This window comes from Pogona vitticeps, chromosome 3, assembly GCF_051106095.1.
Source record: "Pogona vitticeps strain Pit_001003342236 chromosome 3, PviZW2.1, whole genome shotgun sequence".
In the NCBI taxonomy this organism is placed as follows: domain Eukaryota; kingdom Metazoa; phylum Chordata; class Lepidosauria; order Squamata; family Agamidae; genus Pogona; species Pogona vitticeps.
In genome coordinates this window covers 257,592,495-257,615,120 of record NC_135785.1, presented here as the reverse complement: position 1 = coordinate 257,615,120, position 22,626 = coordinate 257,592,495, and the positions used below count along the sequence as shown (strand labels likewise).

Here is a 22,626-nt window from a genome sequence, read left to right as displayed (position 1 = left end):
GAAAACAGACTGTTGACAGATTCGGGGGGGGGGGGGGAGGACTGAAGAAATATAAATATATGGAAGTAAACACAAAGCAACATTCAACTCATCAACACAACACAAAACACCATGCCACACACACTGGATACCAACAACAATCATGTAGCAGCAACAACAACAATGGCAGCAGATGAGAACAATGTGCATTTTCCGCCACAGATTCAAGCTGCTTTGGCTGGGTGGGCAGTTAGAAATGCTTTGTATGTGTTGTTAAGATGATCGAAGGCTAAGAAATGCTTTTTACTTTATAGTAAATGGTAGAACTGCCATATTTGTGGGGAATGCATTCCAAGACCTACTGTGGATACCGGAAACTGCATTTAATTTTTTTTTTTTAAAAAAATAACAAACACTATATATAACATAGCCTGATTCCCTCTAGTGACCACTTCTGATAATGCATCTTGGAAATATATGTTTTGGAAAGGGGGAGGGTTTAGTATTTTCAGGGTGGTGATACAGTAAGTGAGACCGTGAATACTGATCCGATGGATACAGTACTCTTGCCGTATATTCTTGGTTTAAAAACCCTGATATGTATTCTCAGCTTTTTAAATGTCCCTGTAAAGGGTGTGAGCTGTTGCATTTTTAGAATATAACTAAAACATTGATTTTTGTACTCTTGTTGTGCTTTTTATGCTTCTGTATTTTGGATTAAATTCTGATTTAAGTATTTGCCTTCAAATAGCAAATGTGTTTTTCAATTCAGTTATATTATAGGACATGGTCCTCCTTCTTTATCTCTTCCATTCCTGACTCCTTTAATTTTAACCCGGGTCCATTATATATATGAAAACTGTCACCTTTAAAAATTAATGTATTGGCTGGAATCCTGTTACATACCTCTGCCTGTGTAATAGGAATGAAGGGTGGCTATTTTAATGCAAGTTGGATTGAGCCAAAAAACATTGGGGGGCAGGAGTGATGCGGCATTTAGTATGCTCCTCCCCATCTCAATGGTATATCGACCTTTGTGTCGATGAAAAGTTTCCCCTGATCACCTGCAGAAGGTTAGGGGAAGGGAACATTATTTTTTTAATGTGTGCTGGACTGTTGCTGATGTGATGAATCACTCTAATTAATTTTTTAAAAATGTCTTTGCGTCTTGGTGCATTGCCAATCGGGAAATTGCCCACAGTCACAGTTTCAACCAGCAATACACAAATATTTTTTTAAAAAATGTAATTGAAATGTGTGACAGAACCTTGGCCAATCTGCATGTTAACAAGAGAAACAAGATGGTTGGCTGGGTGGTGCAGGTGGCCAAACTATCTGAGAAAGCCCTGAAAAAGAGAGAGAAAAATGTAGCTGAAGGAGTAAGTTGTGTTTGGGCAGTTGGGCTGTAACTGAAGAAAAGCTGATCTTAACATCTGTTGCCCTACTTTGTAATAAAGAGAATATCATTTCTTTTATTTTTAACCAGCAGTGGTCTCCAACCTTGGGCCTCCAGATGTTCTTGGACTTCAGCTCCCAGAAATCCTGGCCAGCAGAGGCTTCTGGGAGTTGTAGTCCAAGAACATCTGGAGGCCCAAGGCTGGGGATAATTGCTTTAAAAGAAGGTTATTTTAAAAGTGGCAAGCCTGGGTAGGGGGTGGCCACTAAATAAAATTAATTTTAAATTTTAATTTTAACCAGCAACAATCTAGTAGATGAAATAAAAAATAATTTCGCTTCCTTCAACCCTCTGCAGACAATCAAGGGAAGAGTTCAATTTCCAATATCCGGAAGTAGTTCTTAAGTCACTCCAGGATACCAGAAATCGACTCTGGAAGGAGCTTCCAAGGTTCTAGTTTATTCCATTCTAGCGACCACACTGTCTGGGAATGGATTAAATGAGATCACTCCAATTTGCACCAACAGAGTAGAACAGCCCTGACAGGGTATTGAAAAAGTGCAGGTTGGGGCCAATTGGTCCACGCCAGTGATGTCCACATTGGGATGCCAGAAAAAAAGAGACCAACCCAAACCATCAGCACACCAAACAGGACACCCACTTGCCCATGTAGTCAGGCTCTTACTTTCCAGGACCCTTGTTCAGCATCCCAACGCCCGGAAAATTTACTTTTTTGAACTGCAGATTTCCTTCTAACAGACTACCTTTACTAAGACCTTACAAGTTGTCTTAAAAAAAAAAAACCAAAACGACAATGGCCATTCTGGCTAGTAGGTTCTGGGAATTAACAGCCCCCAAAGGTAACTTTTTAAAAGTTCCACAGTATGCTGACACAGAAACAAGCTCTGCTAAAACCAATACGCTTTATTTTGGATTAAGCGTGCCTTGGGCAAGTATACCAAGGAAAGCAGCCTTAAAGGCCTGCTTCTCTTTTGGAGCAGAGACTTGAGAGGAAATTATAAGCAACACAGGAGGCAGGCATGGCAACAGGGATTTTTCTTTCAAGCGGCTTTGCCAGCTTTATGCCTTGCTGCTGTTAAAAAAGACAGAGAAAGAGAAAGCAGAGATGGGCTGGTAGGAGACTAAACAAAAGAGCTGGTTTCTGGGGAAACATGGCTCCAGAAGATAACTTGGGCCAAAGCGGGGAGGGGTGGCAGGATCAAGAGAAGTGTCAAAATATTTGGATGACTGAGACATTTATCTGAGTGTTTGGGGAGGAGGAACTGAGGAGCCATGCGCCAAATACCCGTTGCTCCAATGCTGCCATTCAAACTAGAGGTTGCAACATCGCAGGCGGCTGTAGAGAGATAAGCTCATTCATACCTACGAAATGCTCTTGTGCCAAGAGGATCAGAAGTGCTATTAGGAGTCGGAGTAGCAGGAACTGGAGTAGGAGTTAAAAAAAAATACCAGGCAGAGTTATCAAAATTATGAAAACATTGATTGGGATTACATAATAGATACCAGTTTTAACCAAAAACCTAAGTATCTGTTGAATATCGATGCAGTATGCATGCTGTTCCTAATATTGCTGTTTTTTGTAGCTATGATAGTATTATCCTGTTTCTCTGAAAATAAGACCTAATCTGAAAATAAGCCCTAGTATGATTTTTCAGAATTCTCGTAATATAAGCCCTACCCCCCAAAAAATAAGCCCTAATTAAGTGAAAGCCCGCCCTCCACCCTTCTGCAGCAATCAAAACATGACATGACTGTATTTGAATAAACATAGATTGTTGTACATGAAAAAAGTAAAGCATCCCCTGAAAATAAGCCCTACTGCTTTTTGGGAGGAAAAATTAATAAGACCAGGTCGTCGTCGTCATCGTCGTCGTCGTCTTCTTCTTCTTCTTCTTCTTCTTCTTCTTCTTCTTCTTCTTCTTCTTCTTCTTCTTCTTCTTCTTCTTATTATTATTATTATTATTATTATTAGTAGTAGTAGTAGTAGTAGTAGTAGTAGTAGTAGTAGTGGTGGTGGTGGTGGTGGTGGTGGTGATGGTGGTGGTGGTGGTGGTAGTAGTAAATCCTATCCTTTTGTCATCTGCCTGTAGCATGTTACTTTGATGGCTGAAGTCTGCTAGTAAATTGCATCTAGAGTTGGGCCATTGAATTGGGAAGGGGGTGATGTGGTGAGTTACAGTGGTGCTTCGCTAGACGATGATAATCCATTCCACTGAAATGGCTGTTTAGCGAAATCATTGTCTAGCAAAAAGCATTTTCCTATTGGAATGCACTGAAACTTGTTTAATGCTTTCCAGTGGGGAAGAATTGTCATTGTCCAGCGAACATCGGCCATAGGAAAGCCGCTTTGAGAACTGCCGATCAGTTGTTTAAATAGCTGTCTTGCGAAGCTTAGGTCCCGAAAACACCCGTTTTGCGAGCGCAGAGGGAGCTGTCAAAATCGTTGTCTAGCAAAAATTGATTTGCGAAGCAGGGACCAAACATTGTCCAGCAAAATTCCCCCATAGGAATCACTGTTTTGCGAATCATTATAGCGATCACAAAAAGTCAATGTCTAGCGAAAAAACTGTCATGTGGGGTAACTGTCTAGTGAGGCACCACTGTAATTCCTCTGTAAGCCTCCATTGATTCAATGGACGGACTCCATCTGTGACTTACTTCAACCCATAAGAAACTACTATTTATTTAAAATATATATACCTCCTGATGCTAACATAATGACCTCTATGAGTTGTTTCTGAACTGCTATCAGCAAACAGCAGCAGGCCTACTCAGATGGAGTGCTGGTGGTACCAGGTGATTTCAATCAAGCCCATTTAAAGACTGTCCTCCCAAAGTTTTATCAGTACAGAGACTGTCCCACTAGAAGGAAAGACAATGGTGCCTCGCTTAACGATTCCCTCGCTTAATGAGGAAATCGCTATACGATGGTTTAAATGGGTTTTTTTGTTTAACGATGATCGGCTCCCTGCTTCGGGAACCAATTTTCACTTTATGATAATCAGCAAACAGCTGATCGTTGGGTTTCAGAATGGCCGCCGGCTGAAGAAAATGGCCCCCTGCTGTTTTCTAGGACAGATTCCTCGCTTTAAAGGCACCGAAAATGGCTGCCATATGGAGGATCTTCGCTGGACGAGCAGGTTTTCAATGTGTTTCAATGGGTTTTTTATTTCGTTTGACAATGTTTTCGCTCTACAGCAATTTCGCTGGAACCAATTAACATCGTCAAGCAAGGCACCACTGTATATTTTGGATCAGGTATATAGTAACATCATGTGTGGATATAAGACAAAGCCATTGCCTAGTTTGGGACAGTCAGATCATATATCTCTGTTTTTGATTCCATCATACAGACCACTTGTTAACAGAATCAGACCATCAACTAGAAAGATACAAGTGTGGCCGCTTTAGGAGCACTGAATGGGCACTGTTTGAGGACAGTGTGGATACTTATACCTCGACAGTACTGTTTTATATCAAAAGCTGTATCGCTGTTGTTACTACCACCAGACAAGTACGAGTGTTTTCTAATAACAAGCCTTGGCTAAATAGAGAAGTCCGCCTGTTGCTAAAAGCCAGAAATGCTGCTTTTCATTCTGGCGATGTGCTACAATATAGAGAGGCCAGAGCTAAATTGAAAGGGTATTAGGGACGCCAAAGCTATGTACAGCTGGAGGATTGAGCCACATCTTGAGAGCTCTGACACTCGTCGGGTATGGCATGGCCTGCGACAAATCACGGGGCAGAGTGCCTGTTTAGCAGCAGTGATTTTTTTGGCTGAGCAGTCAAATCAGTTCTTCAGCCGTTTTGAGGTGGAAACAGGAATCCATTATTATTTCAGCACCTACCATCTATAATGCATCACTGGAATCTACCATCAACAGACAACCACTACTACTGCAGATTTCAGATGTGAGACACACTTTCCAGAATATTGATGTTCGAAAGGCAGCTGGACCAGATGGAATCATGGGATGAGTTGTTAGGGGATGCGCTGCAGAATTAGCTGGAGTTTTTAACGAACATTTTCAATCTATCCATATTGCCATATTCTGTCCCTACTTGCCTGAAGACATCTATTATAGTGCCAGAACAAGACCAAAATCATCCACACTATCGTATTTCCAATCATCACGTATCCTTTCATCCACTGCAGAAAGAAAGAGTTGGGCGTCATCCACATATTGGTGACATATTGACCTCCTCCAGCAGCCTCATATAGATGTTGAATAGCAAAGGGGAGATTATCGAATTCCTTCAAGTTAAAGGAAGCCAGATTTTGGTTGAATATCAAGAAAAACTTGCTGACTGTTAGAGCAGTACGACAGTGGAACCAGTTACCTCGGGAGTTGGTGAATGCTCTGACACTGGAGGCAATCAAGAAAAACTTGGATAATCACCTGGCAGATGTGCTTTGATTGTATTCCTGCATTGAGCAAGGGGTTGGCCTTGATGGCTTTATAGGCCCCTTCCAACTTCACTCTTCTATGATTTCTGATTCCTATGAAAGACTGCTCAGAGATATAAACAGGGACCAACAGGGATAAAGTGCCCTGGCCAGCCTCCCTCAAGTGATCATAATGCAGGGCAACCAATGCCATCTCTGTGCCATGATGTGGTCTGAACCTGGACTGTAATGGGCTGAGGGCATTGATTTCATGACTGGGGTGGACTCTCGTCGTCGTTTAGTCGTTTAGTCATGTCCGACTCTTCGTGACCCCATGGACCAGAGCATGCCAGGCCCTCCTATCTTCCACTGCCTCCCGTAGTTGTGTCAATTTCATGTGACTCTAGCAGCATATTTTTCTGTTTCAAACCTGTGGCAAAGGTGCCAATCCACTGAAACTTTAAAAAAGCAAAAACACACATAGTGTCTACTTAATCAGAGATAGCTTTTCTTCTGGACCTTGACACGAAGAACACAACTGTGAAGCTTTTCACACCACAGAAATGAAAAGTATCCTTCCAGCTACCCATGCACTGCAAAAAGACACCAGAGCAGAGAATCTAAGTTAAAAAAACAAACAAACACACCAGTTTGGGTTTCACCTTTCTTTTCTAGAGATATGGGTATATTGCTGCGATGCCTTATTCCCACGCTGTATGAAAAGGGGACGAAACCGTTGACATTGCAAGCTGGATATTAATTTAAAAGGATTCCCGGGTGCTTAAAAAACCGTTCTCTCCTCCTCCTAGCCTCCATGGGTGACTCTCCTGGCAGATGAGCCGGGCACTAAAGAAATGGTTTGCTTCTCTCTAGAATCAGTTTCCACAACTTCTTGATATCTCATTTCCACAGTTGTCAAAGCAGAAAAGAAGCACCACATGGCCTGTGGAGAACAGGCTTATTCTCCTTGCGTCCTTCTACCCAATTCAAGTTCCCACTGCAGAGCAACTACCAGTTATCCTTCAGCTCGGTCGGTTGAATCAGGCTTCTTTGTCTGGTGGGTACACAGGACGTCTGAACATCCCGCTGTTTGTTGATAGTATTAATAATATGAACAGCGGGAGACTGTAGACATTAGAAGCTGAGACAGCCTGAATTGTTCTCAAATGGCATAGGTCTTTTCTGTAAATTACCCGGTGACCTAGGATTTCGGCAGGTTACCACTATAACTCTACTTATTGCATACACCTCCTGTGGCCTCAACATTTATTGATCTCTTTTGGCATTAAGAGAAGGGGAGGGGGGAAAACACTCCCTTTGCTTCTAAGGATATGTGGTTTTACCAAAACCTTGGAACAAACATAGGAATGAAATCCATAGATGATTCTTTATGTGAAATACAGCAGGATTCGCGGGAAAATTGATATACTTCTCCTGATCTCCTGGCATGGATGACAAAGCCCATGGCCATGCTACTTGGGAAATTCTGGGAGATGTAGTCCAAAGATACAAATCTGTATGGCTCTATTGGTCACGAAGGACCACACAATTCACATTCGAACCCACTTCCCTTAAAAGAGCTCCTCTTTCGACAAATTATTGAAAATACTTTGAAAATACTTCAAAAGGTTCTTTTTGTCATTTTAGTTATGCGGACGTTTCGTTGAAAGTGATAACTGGGATGTGTCCTAGGACTTAAAAAAAACCCCACTTTCCCTGAAATAAACTGAGATTTTTTAAAAAAAAAGGTAAAACCATGTTGCAAGAAGGGGGCAGCACAGAAAGACTTGGTATTCATCATTGTCTTATCGGAGACAAGTCTTGGGTAACATGGATAGTGGGGAAAATACCACTACAATTAGCATGGAATGAGGCACATTACGGAGACCGAAATGCCTGCCTCCGTGGCTTTGGACACCCCAGTGCAATGTCCCAAGAGACGTGGCTTCTATCTTCAAGAGGTAGCATCAATCTTCAGGCTTGGTTTACTTGACCAAGTTGTTTCAAAGTGTCGTGAAAGAAGGGATATCAAACCAATGGGAATAGTTTACCTCAGGTACTTTCCAACATGAGGTAGAAAAGTCCCACAAAAATTGGCCTCTACAGACGTGGTTCTGAGGTAAGAAAGAAAAGCTGATGCAGAAATACTTGGGGCTGCTAAGCACAACATCTGTTTTGATATAATTCTTTTTAGAATGGTCGTTCGCCTTTCCTTAACAAGAAAAACGAAGAAGAACGAAGGATGATAATTTTTAAAAGATCTGCCTGCCTGCTTAACCATTTGCTCCAGGGAAGAGAGAAGGCTAGCTTTCCAGGGCATTGTCTAGCTAGGTTAGAGAAAGGATTAAGCCGATACATTCAGCTATTCTAACAGATTTCCTTTAAGCCTTCAATACCTCCTTCTCTCATTCACTTGGCTAATCACATTAGTTTTGTTGTTAAAAGACACCACCAACCCCTTTATGGCAGATACCTAAACCGCTTACACCACCCAAAGGGGTCGCATATATTAGGGAAACAAGACAAACGGAAGGGATTTGCCATTCTCCGCCTCAGTGTTTCTGTGCCCCCCCTCCTTTATATGCTCTGGAGAAGGAACTAAAAGAGGATTTTTTAAATTATTATTTTGTTGGGGTGGGGGCGTTGTAAATAGACATGAGAAGTAGGGGGAGCAACAGAAACTGGAATAGCTTTTGCCTTAAGATTGTAGGACTTTCAGAAGATTGGGGGGGAGTTGGGCGGTTTTGCAACACAAGCGGTGTTATACAATTGCGCCCCCCTTCGGATAACATCTGGAATAAATGTTTACAAGGTTTGTATTCACAAACCTGGAAATCTTTCCCCAATACTTCTCGGGTAGGCCAGACAAGAAATTCATCAGAAATTCATCAGTTCTGGACACCACATTTTAAAGAAGGGTGCCAACAAATTAGAGCGTGTTCAGAGGCCTGCAATAAGGATGATCGGAGGCTGGAAACCAAGCCCTAAGAGGAAAATACTGAAAGAACTGGGCATGATTAGCCTTGAGAAAAGAAGACTGAGGAGAGATAACATGATAGCACTTTTGAAATACTAGAAAGGTAGTCCTACAGAGGAGGGGCAGGATCTGTTCTCCATCCTCACACAGTGCAGGACATGTAACAATGGACTCCAATTACAGGAAGCCAGTTTTTGGTTGAATATCAAGAAAAACGTCTTAACTGTTAGAGCAGTATGACAGTGGAACCAACCACCTGGTCAGCATTTCAACGCTGGAGGCATTCAAGAGAAAATTGGACAACTATCAATCAAAACTGCTTTAATTTGCATTCCTGTATTGAGCAAGGGACCGGACTCGATGGCCTTATAGGCGCCTTCCAATTATTCTAAGATTCGATGTGCCCATTGAGAAAACCTGGTTGCAAACTGCATGCAGAAATTTGCACATAGGAGCCTCGTGGTGCAGTGGTTAAACCGCTGTACTGCAGCTAAAACTGTGCTCACGACCTGGGGTTCAAATCCCAGGTAGCCGGCTCAAGGTTGACTCAGCCTTCTATCCTTCCGAGGTCGGTAAAATGAGTACCCAGCTCGCTGGGGGGGGGGGGGCAATGTGTAGCCTGCATAATTAAATTGTAAACCGCCCAGAGAGTGCTTGAAGCGCTATGGGGCGGTATATAAGCAGCACGCTTTGCTTTTGCTTTGCTTTGCACTGGTCTGGTTCCTCCCTTCTTACGTAGAACTAGGTGTACATGTGCTATTCAATGCTTGCCATACAGTTCTATGAATTTTTAAAGGCGATTAGTGGCTGTTGCAACTAGTTCAGGGGGTTAGGCATTGATTATCCTTCAGGGACACCCAGAGGTTGATTCCTACTGTACCTCCTTGAAGTACAGCCAACTTGTGCAATCTTGGACAAGCTGCAAAGTCTCAGGATGCCCCAGAGTAATTTATTATTTACTTATTTATTTAAAACATTTTAGTCCACCTTTCTCCTCAAAAAGAAGGCTTGCAACGAGTAAAAGACAGCCCTTAAGCTAAGAACAGTGAGTATACAATACTAAAAAACATGAGCAACACAAACATGCTTTCAATGCATTACGGTACAGTTCATTTAAATACCTCAACTCAGCAGCCAGACTCTCAGGGAGAGTCTGCCTGAAGAGCAAGGTCTTCACCTGCTTGCAGAAGGACAGCAAAGATGGACCAGCCTGGTCTCCAGTGGGAGGGAGTTCCAGAGTCTGGGAGCAGCCACAGAGAAGGCCCCTCTCCCGTGTCTCCACCAAATGCACCTGTGAAGGTGGTGGGGCTGAGAGAAAGGCCTCTCCTGATGATCTTAACTACTCAGGCAGGCTCATAAAGATAGATGCAATCCTTGAGATATCTTGGACCCAAGCTGTTAAGGTCTTTATAGATTGGAACCACCACTTTTAATTCCAGAACTGGATCAGCAGCCAGCGGAGCTGCTGTAACAGGTTATGTGATCCTTGTGTCCAGCCCCAGTTAGCAATCTGGCTGCTGTGTTTTGGACCTGCTTAAATTTCCTGACATTTTCCATAGGCAGCCCCACGCAGAGTGTGTTACAGTAATCCAGGAGAGACGTAACTAAGGCATATGTCACTGTAGCCAGATCAGAAGGGAATGGTAAGACACTTCTGAGTACTCTGTATCTAAAAAATCCTGGGAAAGGCTCCCCTAAATTGGAATCAACCTAATAGCACACAAGTTGCCGCAAAGCATGCCTACAACCACTACAATTTAAATCACTATGAACTGCCAATGAAAAATAGTGCTTGTAGAATTTTTTCTAGTAACTTCCCAGGTCTTAAAGCATTTAGTTGGGAGTCTCAGGAAATTTCCAGCTCCTTCAGATTTCCAGGAGGAGAATTAAATGTCAGAAATACTGGTGGCAACATATTTATTTTTGAATGGGGCGAAGTTTTAAATCTTGGGCTTCCATCTCTCTCTTTTTCCAGCTGGGGCCATGGCTCACCAGGACGGTGTTGGCATCCCTGTTGCTCTTAATTAGCTCCCAATTCTTGGCTGCCCTGCCTCTGTGACACCGTAAGGGCCACGGTTTCAGGTTTTTGCCACACAATCTCTGGGAATGGGAGGCTGGGGGCCCTGGCAACTTAGCTCATGTAGCAAAATAATTTGGCCAGCTTCGTATGCATGGTGGCTGAGAAATACCATTTACTTCTCTGCCTCGGAAACCCAAATGTCCTGGTCCGGCCCAGCTGTGGAGATCAATCAGGATCCAGTGGAAACATGGAAAGGTGAATTGACATCCCACTCAGCAAGGCTGATCATGGTCTTTACATATGCCTGTTCTGAACATCAGGAACAGCTACAAGCCTCAAGTTATATAAAGAGAATAAACTACATAAAGGAGGCGGCTGTGCCCCCGTCATCCTCCCACCTCCTTTTTCTGAAGCTTTAAACCATTACATGTTTTAAAATCATGGGGTATATAAAGCAAGCTGGCATTCCTATTGTGTGAAAAAGTTCCTACTGGACAAACTGTAGACCAGCATCTAAAGCAACCACGGACATCTCATATCCCACCAATGACTCAAAAGAACCGGGGTCGCACCATGATACTGTATTTGCTGGCGTATAAGACTACTTTTTTGCTGTGAAAAACATGCCTCTAAGTGGGGGGGGGGTCGTCTTATATGCCCGGTGCACTTCAGTTGGGATAGACATAGCTGCCCATAGTAGCCTTCCGATGCTCGCCCGGTGCCCATAGTGGCCTCCCGATGCCTGCCCACCTCATTCTACATACCATCCAGTATCGCGCGGTATCCAGCACGGCTGCAGTGAGCATCAGCAGCGAGACAGGGGTGCCAGCCTTTTCGACGTGACCTGCCTATTCTGCTCAGTGGGAAGCAGCGGTGCTCCGGCCTGCCCCTTGTCTATGCAGAGCTCACACATGCGCACTTGCGCACTAGTGCCGGTCACAGGGAGATGCAGGGGCAGGCCGGAGGTGCTGTGGTTGCCCTGCAGCCATACAATGGTGACAATGAATAGCACCTTTTATTTGGTGTGTGGAAGGTGTGCGGAAGAGGCGGTAGTCTTATACGGCGAGTATATAACAAATTCTATATTTTGAGTGGAAATGTTGGGGGGTCATCTTATACGCCCAGTCATCTTATACGCCGGCAAATACGGTACAAACCAAAAGCTCTTTGTACCGCCAAGAACATTTCTAGGTTTGCAGACAGTATTATTGTAGTTATCATTTATTGTGAACTGGGGGGCAAAGGGAAGAGAGGATTAGAAATTTAAAAAAACAGGTATAAAGCAGGTGATAAATCATACAACACTTTCAGATCTCCACATTTTGTGGAAAACAAACAACAATCTCAATCAGCTAATTATCATTACTTGCAATCAAGTCAAATCCAACTTACAATGACCTTTCGAAAGGGTTCCTAGATATACAGCCCACAGAAGCAGCTCATCACTCCCTTCTGGTAGCATCCTAGGATTGCCTACCTTCTCTAAGATAACACAAGCTGATGGTTCTACAATGCACCATAGAGAACTGAACTTCTGACCTATGGCTCCAAAGCTAGCTGTTCCAACTCAAGAGTTATCCACGCATCCTTTTCATCCACTGCAGAAAGAAAGAGTTGGGCGTCATCCACATCTTGATGACATAAAGCTCCATATTGACCTCCCCCAGCAGTCTCATATAGATGTTGAATAGCAAAGGGGAGATTATCGAATTCGTTCAAATTAAAGGAAGCCAGATTTCGGTTGAATATCAGGAAAAACATCCTGACTGTTAGAGCAGCATGACAATGGAACCAATGACCTCAGGAGTTGGTAAGTGCTCCGACATTGGAGGCATTCAAGAAAAACTTGGATAATCACCTTTTAAAAAGTTATAAATCACACACAGCACCATGTGCAAAATGATAACTATACAATGATTTTGTTCACTTACAAGTTCTTAACTCTGCTTCCAAATATTATGTTTGCTGTTTCATCACTATATTTTCTATTATGGCATCAAGTTTGAGTATACAGCACTGTAAAATCTAAACAGAATGGTGCTCTATGTAGTATAATAATCAATAAAAGTACAATATAAATACCAAACAATGTTCAAATGAAAACAAGTATTTTTTAAATTTTATTACAGCATTTTTGGTTCTTCCAAGTTCACAGTGCATTTTTATTGCCATATGTATTTCAGTTTGAGTCTTCCATAAGAAAGGGTGACGTTGCACACATGTGTAAAGGGCCTTGAGCTATAAACTTTGAGCCTCAAATCTTTGCAGCTTTATTCTAAACATCGAAATCTGGGACAAGGCATGGACTTGCACATTTACAACTAGCACATCTGCAGCTTTAAAATTGAGCTGCATGGATAAAATATTGCCCTTGTCAAAGGTTTGTCTTTACTCAACAAATCCCCCATGGTTGAAACAACAGATTTGACTGATTTGCTTCCCATATACCTTTTGTTTTTAGTGAACTGCACAAAGGAAATAAATGAAGCCTATTAAACACGCTTGGGAATCCAGTCTACAAGCTGGTCTTGTTCTCCTGGCAGAGTTCTAGTTATTTTTAAACTACTGCACTGACTGGTCTACTGAGAAACACAATAGAAGAAGGCAGAACACCATCCATTCACAGGTAACTGCTGAACATCTTGAGACTCTTCATCACCCCATGTAAACTGAGAGCAGAACACCTCCCAGTGTGCGTGCATGCACAAACACACACACCTGGGCCAGCAAATTGCAGCAGCAGCAGTAGCTGGGGACTCACTATCCTTTCAGGGGGAAAAATCTGTCAATAATGATTTAGCTCAGCAATTCCCAACACTGGGTCCCCAAGATTTTCTTGGACTACAAACTCCCAGAAATCATGGCCACACAGAGAGAGGTAAAGTCCTAGCTGTAGTCTAAGAACTTCCAGGGACTCAAGGTTAGGAACCCCAGATCTAGACGGAGGGAAGAACAGAGGAAGCTGCCTTATACTGAAGTAAGACCAGTAACCTAGCATTGTTAATATTCACTGGCTCTTTGCCTAAACCTCCCTGGACCTCCTTGGCAGTAAGCCATTCAGGTACTAAACTTAGCAGGTTCAACCCTGTTTAGCTTCCAACATCTGAGAAGAGCAGGCATGTCCAGGGCGGTGTGGTGGTTCAAGGAACTAAACTCTATCGGGAGATGGCTTACAGCAATGCAGTTTACTTGTGCACGAGGGTTTTCTACTGTGACTAGCAGAAACTCTCTAAAGTCAGAGACATCTCATCGTAATCTGATCCTGAATTCCTTTAATGGGAGGTACTCGGATCAAACCTAAGACCATCTGCATATAAAGAGGGTACTTCTTCAATGAACACATGTTCATCTACAGCCAGAGCGTTCAAGCATTGGTTTTTCTGATCTTTTGGACTTCATCTCAGGACACTCCAGCCTCCATGGTCAATGGCCAGGGACAGTGAACGTTTGTCTGCTCAGACCTCCGGGGTTAAAAAAAATATTTTGTGTTTCCTATGGAGGGTAGTACTCTGACTTGCAGCTGTACTTTGACATGGCACAGGCCTAAGCAAGTATGTCTTTGCCTTGATTAAAGTTTGTGTTTGCACACAAAACTAATTAATTGCAGGACTTGCACTTCTACTGAATTCAATGGCCTAAGCTTCTCTTTCTGCTCAGCCTGGTTCTATACAGAAGAGGAAGCCCTTGCAAAAAAAAATAGTTGACAGACTGTGAGTTCTTTAGGTAGTCAGGCGTTTCAGTTACCTATGAAGCAGAAAATGGCACCTCCATTGCCGAGACAATATTTATACCGCAGCTCCAAGAGGGAAAGGAAAGGGCTTCGGGGTTGCCTAATGATTATCTAATTTCCTAATAATTATCCTTCTTTTTCAGTAAACAGGCTAGAAGAGGACATTGACCGGAATAAGAAATCAGCAGTTTTGTTATGTAGCACAGTGGTTGAGAATTCATTTAGAAAGTTTACCCAGACATTGACATCCTGGGTTTTTTTTCTGGTTTTGGATCACTTCAGTAGAAACATTTCCTTCTCTTTGAAACTTTGCAGAAACCTTTTTTTTCCAACAGTAGGTACACATCAATAACCCTCAGAGTTTCATGACAGACCCCGAAAATGCACCCACATTGCCAGTGGGGGATTTTCCCAGTGGGGGGATTCTCAAGGTTGTATTTGCTGGGGCAGTTAAATATGTGCCCGCCTACTATATCTATCTGAAGCAGTTCCTTCACAGCTGCTCTCCACCTTCCCCGTCACCTGAACAAACCTTGTGTGATACCAAGGAGCCTAAATGGGTAGTTTTTTAGCCAAGTAATACACGTGTACCCCTACAAATGTCCATAACCCATATCAACCAGAGGTGGCAATCAGAATGGAAGGATCTTTTCTGTCTACCATACATCCACAGTTCATGGTAGGTGTCAAGAGGGCTGACTTTACAGTGGCAAAATGACATGTCCCCCTCTTGGTCCATGGAGTGTTGGTGCTTCAACCTCCAAATTGCAGCCATGCTGGGGTGGGTGTGTGTGTTCCCTCTGATACAATCTGGCTCCTAGTATAGATCTAGGATTGACCTAGGTCCACATCCTTTATAATTATGGCCTGCCAGCTGCTCTTATGCCCTGTTTTGAGCTTCCTAAAGACAACATCTGCCTGCCACTCTTGACCCCTAGCAGTTGACATTTGGGGGAAGCCACCTCCAACAGAATAAATGTAGTTAGCTATTATGGCTTACAAGGAGGATAGGAAAACATCTACCTCTTATGTCATGGGACTCTAATTCCCATTAGCCCCAGCTGGCACAACCAGTGGTGAAGGATGATGGGATTTATAATCCAACAGAGGTTCTCCCCTCCCAACACCGAGGTTAAAGAAATTAATAGATCCAAGCCATGCTACCATCATAACTCTATGGCATCAAATCCCAAAAGTACTGTTAAATGCCCAACTTCCCACACATGTGAGGCTGGGGGGTGGGGGGAGGAACCTGCCTTTCCCTTCTTGTTTTCTCAGGAAAAAAAACATGATGCAGTCCCAAGCAGCTTGACCAGGAGTAATGGGCTGCGTGCATCTTGAATGTGTTTGCAAGGATCCAGTAATGCAAGTCTCTCCACTCTCTGCACATGAGGTCTCCCACTTTGAAAGATCTCTTCATTAGAAACAGGAGGCTCAAACTGAGTGCTTAGAGTAGGAGAGGGAAAGAGGAGAAGAGAAATAAAGAATGATGGTGAAGAGAACCGAACTGATGATCGATTTTGTTCCTTGACATTGCTGGGAGAAAACGGTGAAGATGAAACCTAATGTTTTTTTCCCCAGTTATCTGGCACACTTCTTCAGCCTTCTGTCCTGCTGTATCCATAGCCTCATGAAGTGAACTTCCAAGAGGCGAGCTTTCAGCACAGAATCCGGGTCAAAGGGACTGTTGGAGCGAAGGTCCAAGTGGTGAGCGCCTTCTGGGATGACAATAGCGACCAGAGTGTCAGTGATGTTCCTCATTACTCCACCCCCAGACCAGGGGTCAAGCCCACCATTGCTGGAAGGGAAAAGAGATCAGTAAGCACTACATCAACACAGTTGGAACATCCTGCATCATGACTAGAGATGGGGGTATTTGTATACGAATACGAATACCTTCCCACAGGTGCAGATCACTAGACCGACCAACTCACGATTCCGCTGCCAGCTCCGCAGAACTTTCTATCACCCCATTGCTCGCGATGGATTAGCCAGTCCCGGCAGGAGGCAGGATGACGAGCCTCTCTGGCAGGCTGCAGAGTGGCTAATCCATTGCGAGCAACAGAGAGATAGGAAGGCTCCCCATCTCTAATCATGACCATGCCAAAGGCATGCCTCTTTGGGACCAGTACCAGAAAATTCTGCCAAAGGAAGGGTGGAGGGAGAGGCTGAGTCTTCATGCTGGTACCTTTACCATCAATCCGTTTGGAACATCTCACACCAGCTAATAGGGTTAGGTGAAACTTCCCCACCTTTAATTATAGTGTACCTTTCCATTAATTGGAACTCATCAGCTACTGTGAGAACCAATTTGGCTGAGAGGTGGGGCATTAAATTAAAACAAGATACCAGTTGTAATTCAACGTGAGTAGTTCTGTACATTGCTAAGAGGTCAAGCATGGACTCTCTGTATCACAGCAGCTCCAGATGCTCAGTAACTTCAGGATGGGCAAATTGCTCCATTTGTATCAGGCATCCGGGGTCAATTTCCTGCCCCCAGGACACTAATCATTTCAAATGAAACTAAGCAAAAGAAAAACATGAGTGACTCAATGAACCAACCAAACCAGAGAAAAGAACTAAAAGTGACCAGAAGTAAATGTCTGGTTTTCACAAAAGGATTTTTTTAAAATGCTGCAATAGTATACTCAATTTAGTGCAAGAACCAGTACTCCTGGAAGAAAGGAGGGCGAGTGGTTCTTTTCTTCTCACTGGGAAAAAGTCCTGAGGGCAAGAGATCAAATTGCAAGGCAACCAGTGGCATGAGAACAACCTGGGCAGTCACATAAAAGCTCTTGATTCCCCACTCCTGCAGAGATTCTGATCATCTTGCAGAAAAGGTAACATTTGGTGAAGTAATCCATTACAGTGGTGCCTCGCTTAATGATTGCCTTGTTAAATGACGAAACCGCTATACGATTATTGTTTTGCGATCGCTTTTGCGATCGCAAAATGATGTTTTAATAGGCAAAATTTGCTTCCCGACAATTGGTTCCCTGCTTCAGAAACCGATTTTTCGCTAGACGTTTTTAAAACAGCTGATCAGCAGCTTCAAAATGGCTGCCCGCTGTGTAAAATGGCTCCCCGCTGTGTTTTTGGACGGATTCCTCGCTTTACAGGCACCAAAAATGGCTGCCCCTATGGAGGATCTTCGCTGGACGGTGAGTTATTCAGCCCATTGGAACGCATTGAACAGGTTTTCAAAGCGTTTCAATGGGATTTTTTATTTAGCTCTACAGCGATTTCGCTGGAATGGATTATCCTCGTTAAGCGAGACACCACTGTACTACAGCAGCACTTCATGGTGAATGGCACAATGCCTTCAGGGAAGAGTTTTGAGCTACACCTGAAAAACATTCCCAAACTCCACCTGTTAGGGAAAAAGTGTATGTTTCGGCCAGGCCTCATGCACAATCCTTGAGTTGCTCACCTGAAGATGATATTGCTGTGTGCGCTGATGTTCTTTCCCCCGTAGGAAATGGGGATCCAGGAAGGTCGAGGCCGCACCCCCCACATCTTGAAACACTCTTCGGAATAGGCATGGAAGTCCCACGCCTGAGGCTCAAACATGTCGTTGATGCCATCCGAGCACATGGGCATCACCATCTCTGTGCAAGACTTGAAGAGGACACAGAAAAATAAAAGAACAGTAGCTTCATTTCCCAAGCTCTTGGCTACGAACTACTCTAACCTGCACACAGACCCTTGACAAACCAGCACACCAGTAGAAGGCAAGTGTCTAGGTCTGATCACATTCTAGCCTTCCACAGTGCAGACCACATAGGTACAAGTCTAGTGTTAAGCAGTGAAACTCTAAACTCTACAGGTGTCATGCGACAATGTGATGAACTTTACTTTGCTAATAGGAGCAAGAAATTCATTTTGTCTTTGCCAAAGGAAAGACAATGTTGTTTTATACAGGCTTACATTTTGGATATGTAACCACCAAATACAGAAGGCCTTGATTAGACAGCATTTCAAAGCCAGTCCTCAAGGAGATGTTCTAGAGTAAACTTTCCTAGCCAATAGCTCTGTGTTGGATTAAACTCTTCTCCAGCCAGCATGGAGACGGAAGAGGAATGTTTGAAGTGTCTGGAGTGCATTGGGTTGGAAAGGATCTCTGTAGTAGAAGCAGGCATTGAGGTGGCCAATTTTTCTCCTGCTTTCTCTGTTCAGGATTTCACCGATTCAGTCTAAAATCAGAGCCTGGTATAGTTTGGACTATAACTCCCAGTCTTTACACTGGTTGGAAGACTCTGGGACTTGCAGTCCAAAAAAAGCAGCTGTTTCAAACTGAGAAATAGCTATGCACTTGTTGAATAATTTTAGACTAAGCATCTTGGGAGAGGAATCAGTCTTCTTGTAATTTCTAAAGCACCAAACTAGTGATCCTAAAGGTAAAGCTTCCCCTTGACATTTAGTCCAGTCATGTCTGACTCTAGGGCACAGTGCTCATCCCCATGTTCAAGCCGTAGAGCCAGCGTTTGTCCATAGACATTTCCCATGGTCACGTGGCTGGCGCAACTAGACATGGAACGATGTTACCTTCACACCGAGGTGGCACCTATTTATCGACTCATATTTACATGCTTTCAAACTGCTAGGTTGGCAAGAGCTGGGACAAGCGACGGGAGCTCACTCAGCCGCCTGGATTCGATCTTAGAACGGCTGGTCTTCTGACCCTGCAGCACAGAGGCTTCTGCAGTTTAACCCACAGCGCCACCATGTCCCTACACATCACCAATTAAATTTTATCACTGTTGTATCTGCTTGCTTAGCACCACATGGACTTGTAACTCTCTGTATCTGGTTTAGCCCATTTATGGATGTTTCAGTAACTGAGAAAGTTGCCACACATGGTCACGTGGCTCCAGTATGGCCTGTTCTGAAGGACAGAAGCTCTCTGGGGTCTTTCACGTCACCTGCAATCAGATCTTTTTCAATACAAAGTGCCAGGAACTAAACCATATGGCTATGTAGAACGATCTCCCCAAACAAATATCTGTTTTACCTCAGTGTCACAGAGAGGACAAGCAGATATTGCAGTGATAAAATTAATTGATGATGGCTTCGTATAGCATCATCAGTATCACAGAGGTGACCAGCGGTGTACACGTACCTGATAGTACCAGCCCTGAAGACCAAGGCTTTTAGTGGCAGACTGAGTTAAGTTAAAACATGAGGTATGTTCTGTGTAGTTGAAGTAGACGTTTACTGCCTGGAAGATATTTTGGAGCAGCAACTTGTCTGGCAGCTTGGGGTTTTTCAAGTATTTACAAACTACCTACAGAAAGACAGAAAAGAGCTGATTAAAAAATGAAAAGAGTAGAGAAAACAAAGCTCAGCAATACCGTGATTAAGCAGAAAAGGAAATGTGTTTTCTACACATCCAGAAACTGGCTCTGAAAGTGAGCGTTGAGCATAGACAACTGTCTCCCTCTCTTGGGAGTCATAATTATCAACAGATTTATTGATGAGGGGGATGCAGGAGAATGGCTTATTAAAAAACCCAGACAAAGACCCAGTTACATTATTTCAGATACAGAGGGAAAATATTCCAAAGGGCACATTTATTTTAAAAACATTTTCTTACTACATACATAACAGAATGTATACTTACTACTATTAACATTTTTAATGAAAAATGTTTTTAAAGAATAACTCTGTGGTTTAGGTATCTAACTGTAGAGCTACACGTTTTTCCGTTCCCCACTGTGTCTTCTTGACAAAGGCTGGATTTGATGATCCTAAAGCCTCTTTCAAGCTCTGCAGTTCTAAGATTATTATTATATTAAAATAAAGTTCTAAACAACTGCAGTCAATTGCAATAGAAGTCTGCAAATACAAATGTATGCCGGTAAGTTGCCATTTACATTTTTACATCAGACTTTGATAAGAGTGCCTAGCACAGAATTCATGCACAAAATTTAATCAGGGAAAGTATGAGGAAATCGATGCACAGATACATGATCACTGCTTATTTTTTTAAAAAGTGAGCAGGCATGCTCTAACCAATCAATGCAGGCAGCAAAGTCTTCTTCTGCAAAGATACCAAGCTTGGAGGCATTCACAGTACTTAGGACAGCAAACAAAAGCTTGCTAGCAAGAGACCCATGCTTGTTGAGCTAGAGGGTGATCAGACAGTGATAAAGGGTTGCATCCTATCACATTGGAAAGGGTCACTTAGCAGGGAGCGATCTCCCCTAAAAGTGTCCCTTCCAAGTGTACCAGAATTGCTTCAGTGAACCTACAAAAAAGAACAGCTCTACTACTGGATCAAAAAAGTCCAGCTTGGACACAGAGCACTGCTGGGCTAGTCTGCAGTCTCCTGTATGCTGACTGAGTGACAGGAAATCGCTCGCACGGCAGTGCAAAAGGCGAGCAATGTCTTCCTTTGATTGTGCCCCAAGTCAAAAGGACAACCACAAGCTGGACTTTCAGAGACAGCAACTCATCCTATTGGAAAGGAGAACTCTATAACTAATCTCCAAGTCCTGGTGGCTTTCAGTTAAGATATCATCACTTGGCAAGATGATTGTTAAGTTCACGCATTTCAAGACTTTGATATTGGAGTCCTCACATGATATACTGAGTCTAAACAAATAGTTCAGGGTCAAACAATAAGATACTGTTAGTCCATCATTAGAAGAAGGAATTCCTTATCTGCTGGAAGCATCTGATTGTCAAAGCATGAACCTCCCACACTTCTCATTATTCGCAAATTAATATACTTTGTTTTGCGACTCGTCATAGAAGATAAACATACTTTGCTCAATTGCGTTGATTGTTCAGCCACAAAGGGCTGGCTGAATCATGCCTCTGAAACCCCAATGTATTCAGATTCTAATAACAAGGTATCTGTAACACTGTTTGGTCATTCTGGATGGCTCCTGGTTCTAAAGAAGGCTCTTACTGCACCATAATGGCAACCATATGGTCCCAGATATAGCAAGCAGATGGGCAGTAAAGAACAGTAATTGACATTACTCAAAAAGAGCCAGTGTGGTATGGTGGACAGTGTTGGGTCACGATTCAGGAAACCTGGGTTCAAATCTTGGCAAAGGAAAACCACTCCTTGAACATCTCTGAACCTTCAAAATCCTGTTAGGGTCACCCACTGTGGGATAGATCCTGAAGCTAAGGCTCCAATACTTTGGCCATCTCATGAGAAGAGACGACTCCCTGGAAAAGACCCTGATGTTGAGAAAGTGTGAAGGCAAGGGGAGAAGGGGACGACAGAGGACGAGATGGTTGGACAGTGTCATCGAACCGACCAACGTGAATTTGACCCAACTCTGGGAGGCAGTGGAGGCCAGGAGGGCCTGGCGTGCTCTGATCCATGGGGTCACAAAGAGTCGGACACGACAAAACGACTAAACAACAAAATGTGGGAAGTGCCTTGCAGCACCGACACGCAACACCAAAGAGATACAGATGACCTAGCACTCTGGTGAAAAAGAGTAAAGGAGAGCTCCAATCACTTCCTTAACTATGCTTCCACCACCACTACCACCTCTCAGTAGGAGCTGAGTCACTTTGAGCTCTGCCTTCTCAGCTAGAGAGAAAAAGTTAAGCACTTGTTAGGAGAATTTCCAGCTTTTTCCAACCCAGTGAGCCGCCTTTCAGCTGGAAGACACAGTGTGCCTGGAAGACACAGTGTGCCTGAAAGCTTCTTTGCTAGCACAGATGTACCATACGGAAGTTAAAGAGAGGCTTTAAGACACGTCGACCTTTATGGGGAGCAGCGGGGCGAGGGGACCAAAGGCAAAAGCCTCCGCTTCTCAGGGGTGACCATCCGCCCTCATTTCAGAAGAGGATTAAGCAGATACATTCAGCTGCTTGAATGGGTTCTTCCTCTAAGCCTTCAGTACACCTCTCACTCTCACTCAGGGTAATCACATTAGTTTTGTCAGTGAAGTCTCTTCCCACTTTCCAGGGGGTGAGGGGAGGGCAACGGGAACAAGCTTACACCACCCAGAGAGGCCACACAGATTTTTTTTAAAAAAAGATCCCAAACAACAGAAAGAAGGTTTTAGCCGCGGATAATCCGGGATATTTTTTCATAGACTCTCAAAGCAAGCCTTCCAACCTACTGTATTTTTCTCATCTGCGAAAA

General features: G+C 43.4%; 1 protein-coding gene across 2 annotated transcripts in view; it reads right to left on the bottom strand.

Annotated features, from left to right (window-relative positions):
* Window positions 1–13,940: 13,940 nt before the first annotated feature.
* The window catches only part of PRCP (prolylcarboxypeptidase), a 61,134-nt gene continuing 52,448 nt past the window's right edge, over window positions 13,941–22,626 (bottom strand). For both annotated transcript variants that reach the window (XM_072993496.2, XM_072993497.2), the window contains exons 7-9: window positions 19,630–19,794; window positions 17,941–18,128; window positions 13,941–16,308 (exon numbers count right to left, since the gene is read on the bottom strand). In XM_072993496.2, the coding sequence (XP_072849597.2) occupies window positions 16,092–16,308; window positions 17,941–18,128; window positions 19,630–19,794 (570 nt within the window). In that variant the 3' untranslated portion in view covers window positions 13,941–16,091. The remainder of the gene's footprint in view (window positions 16,309–17,940; window positions 18,129–19,629; window positions 19,795–22,626) is intronic.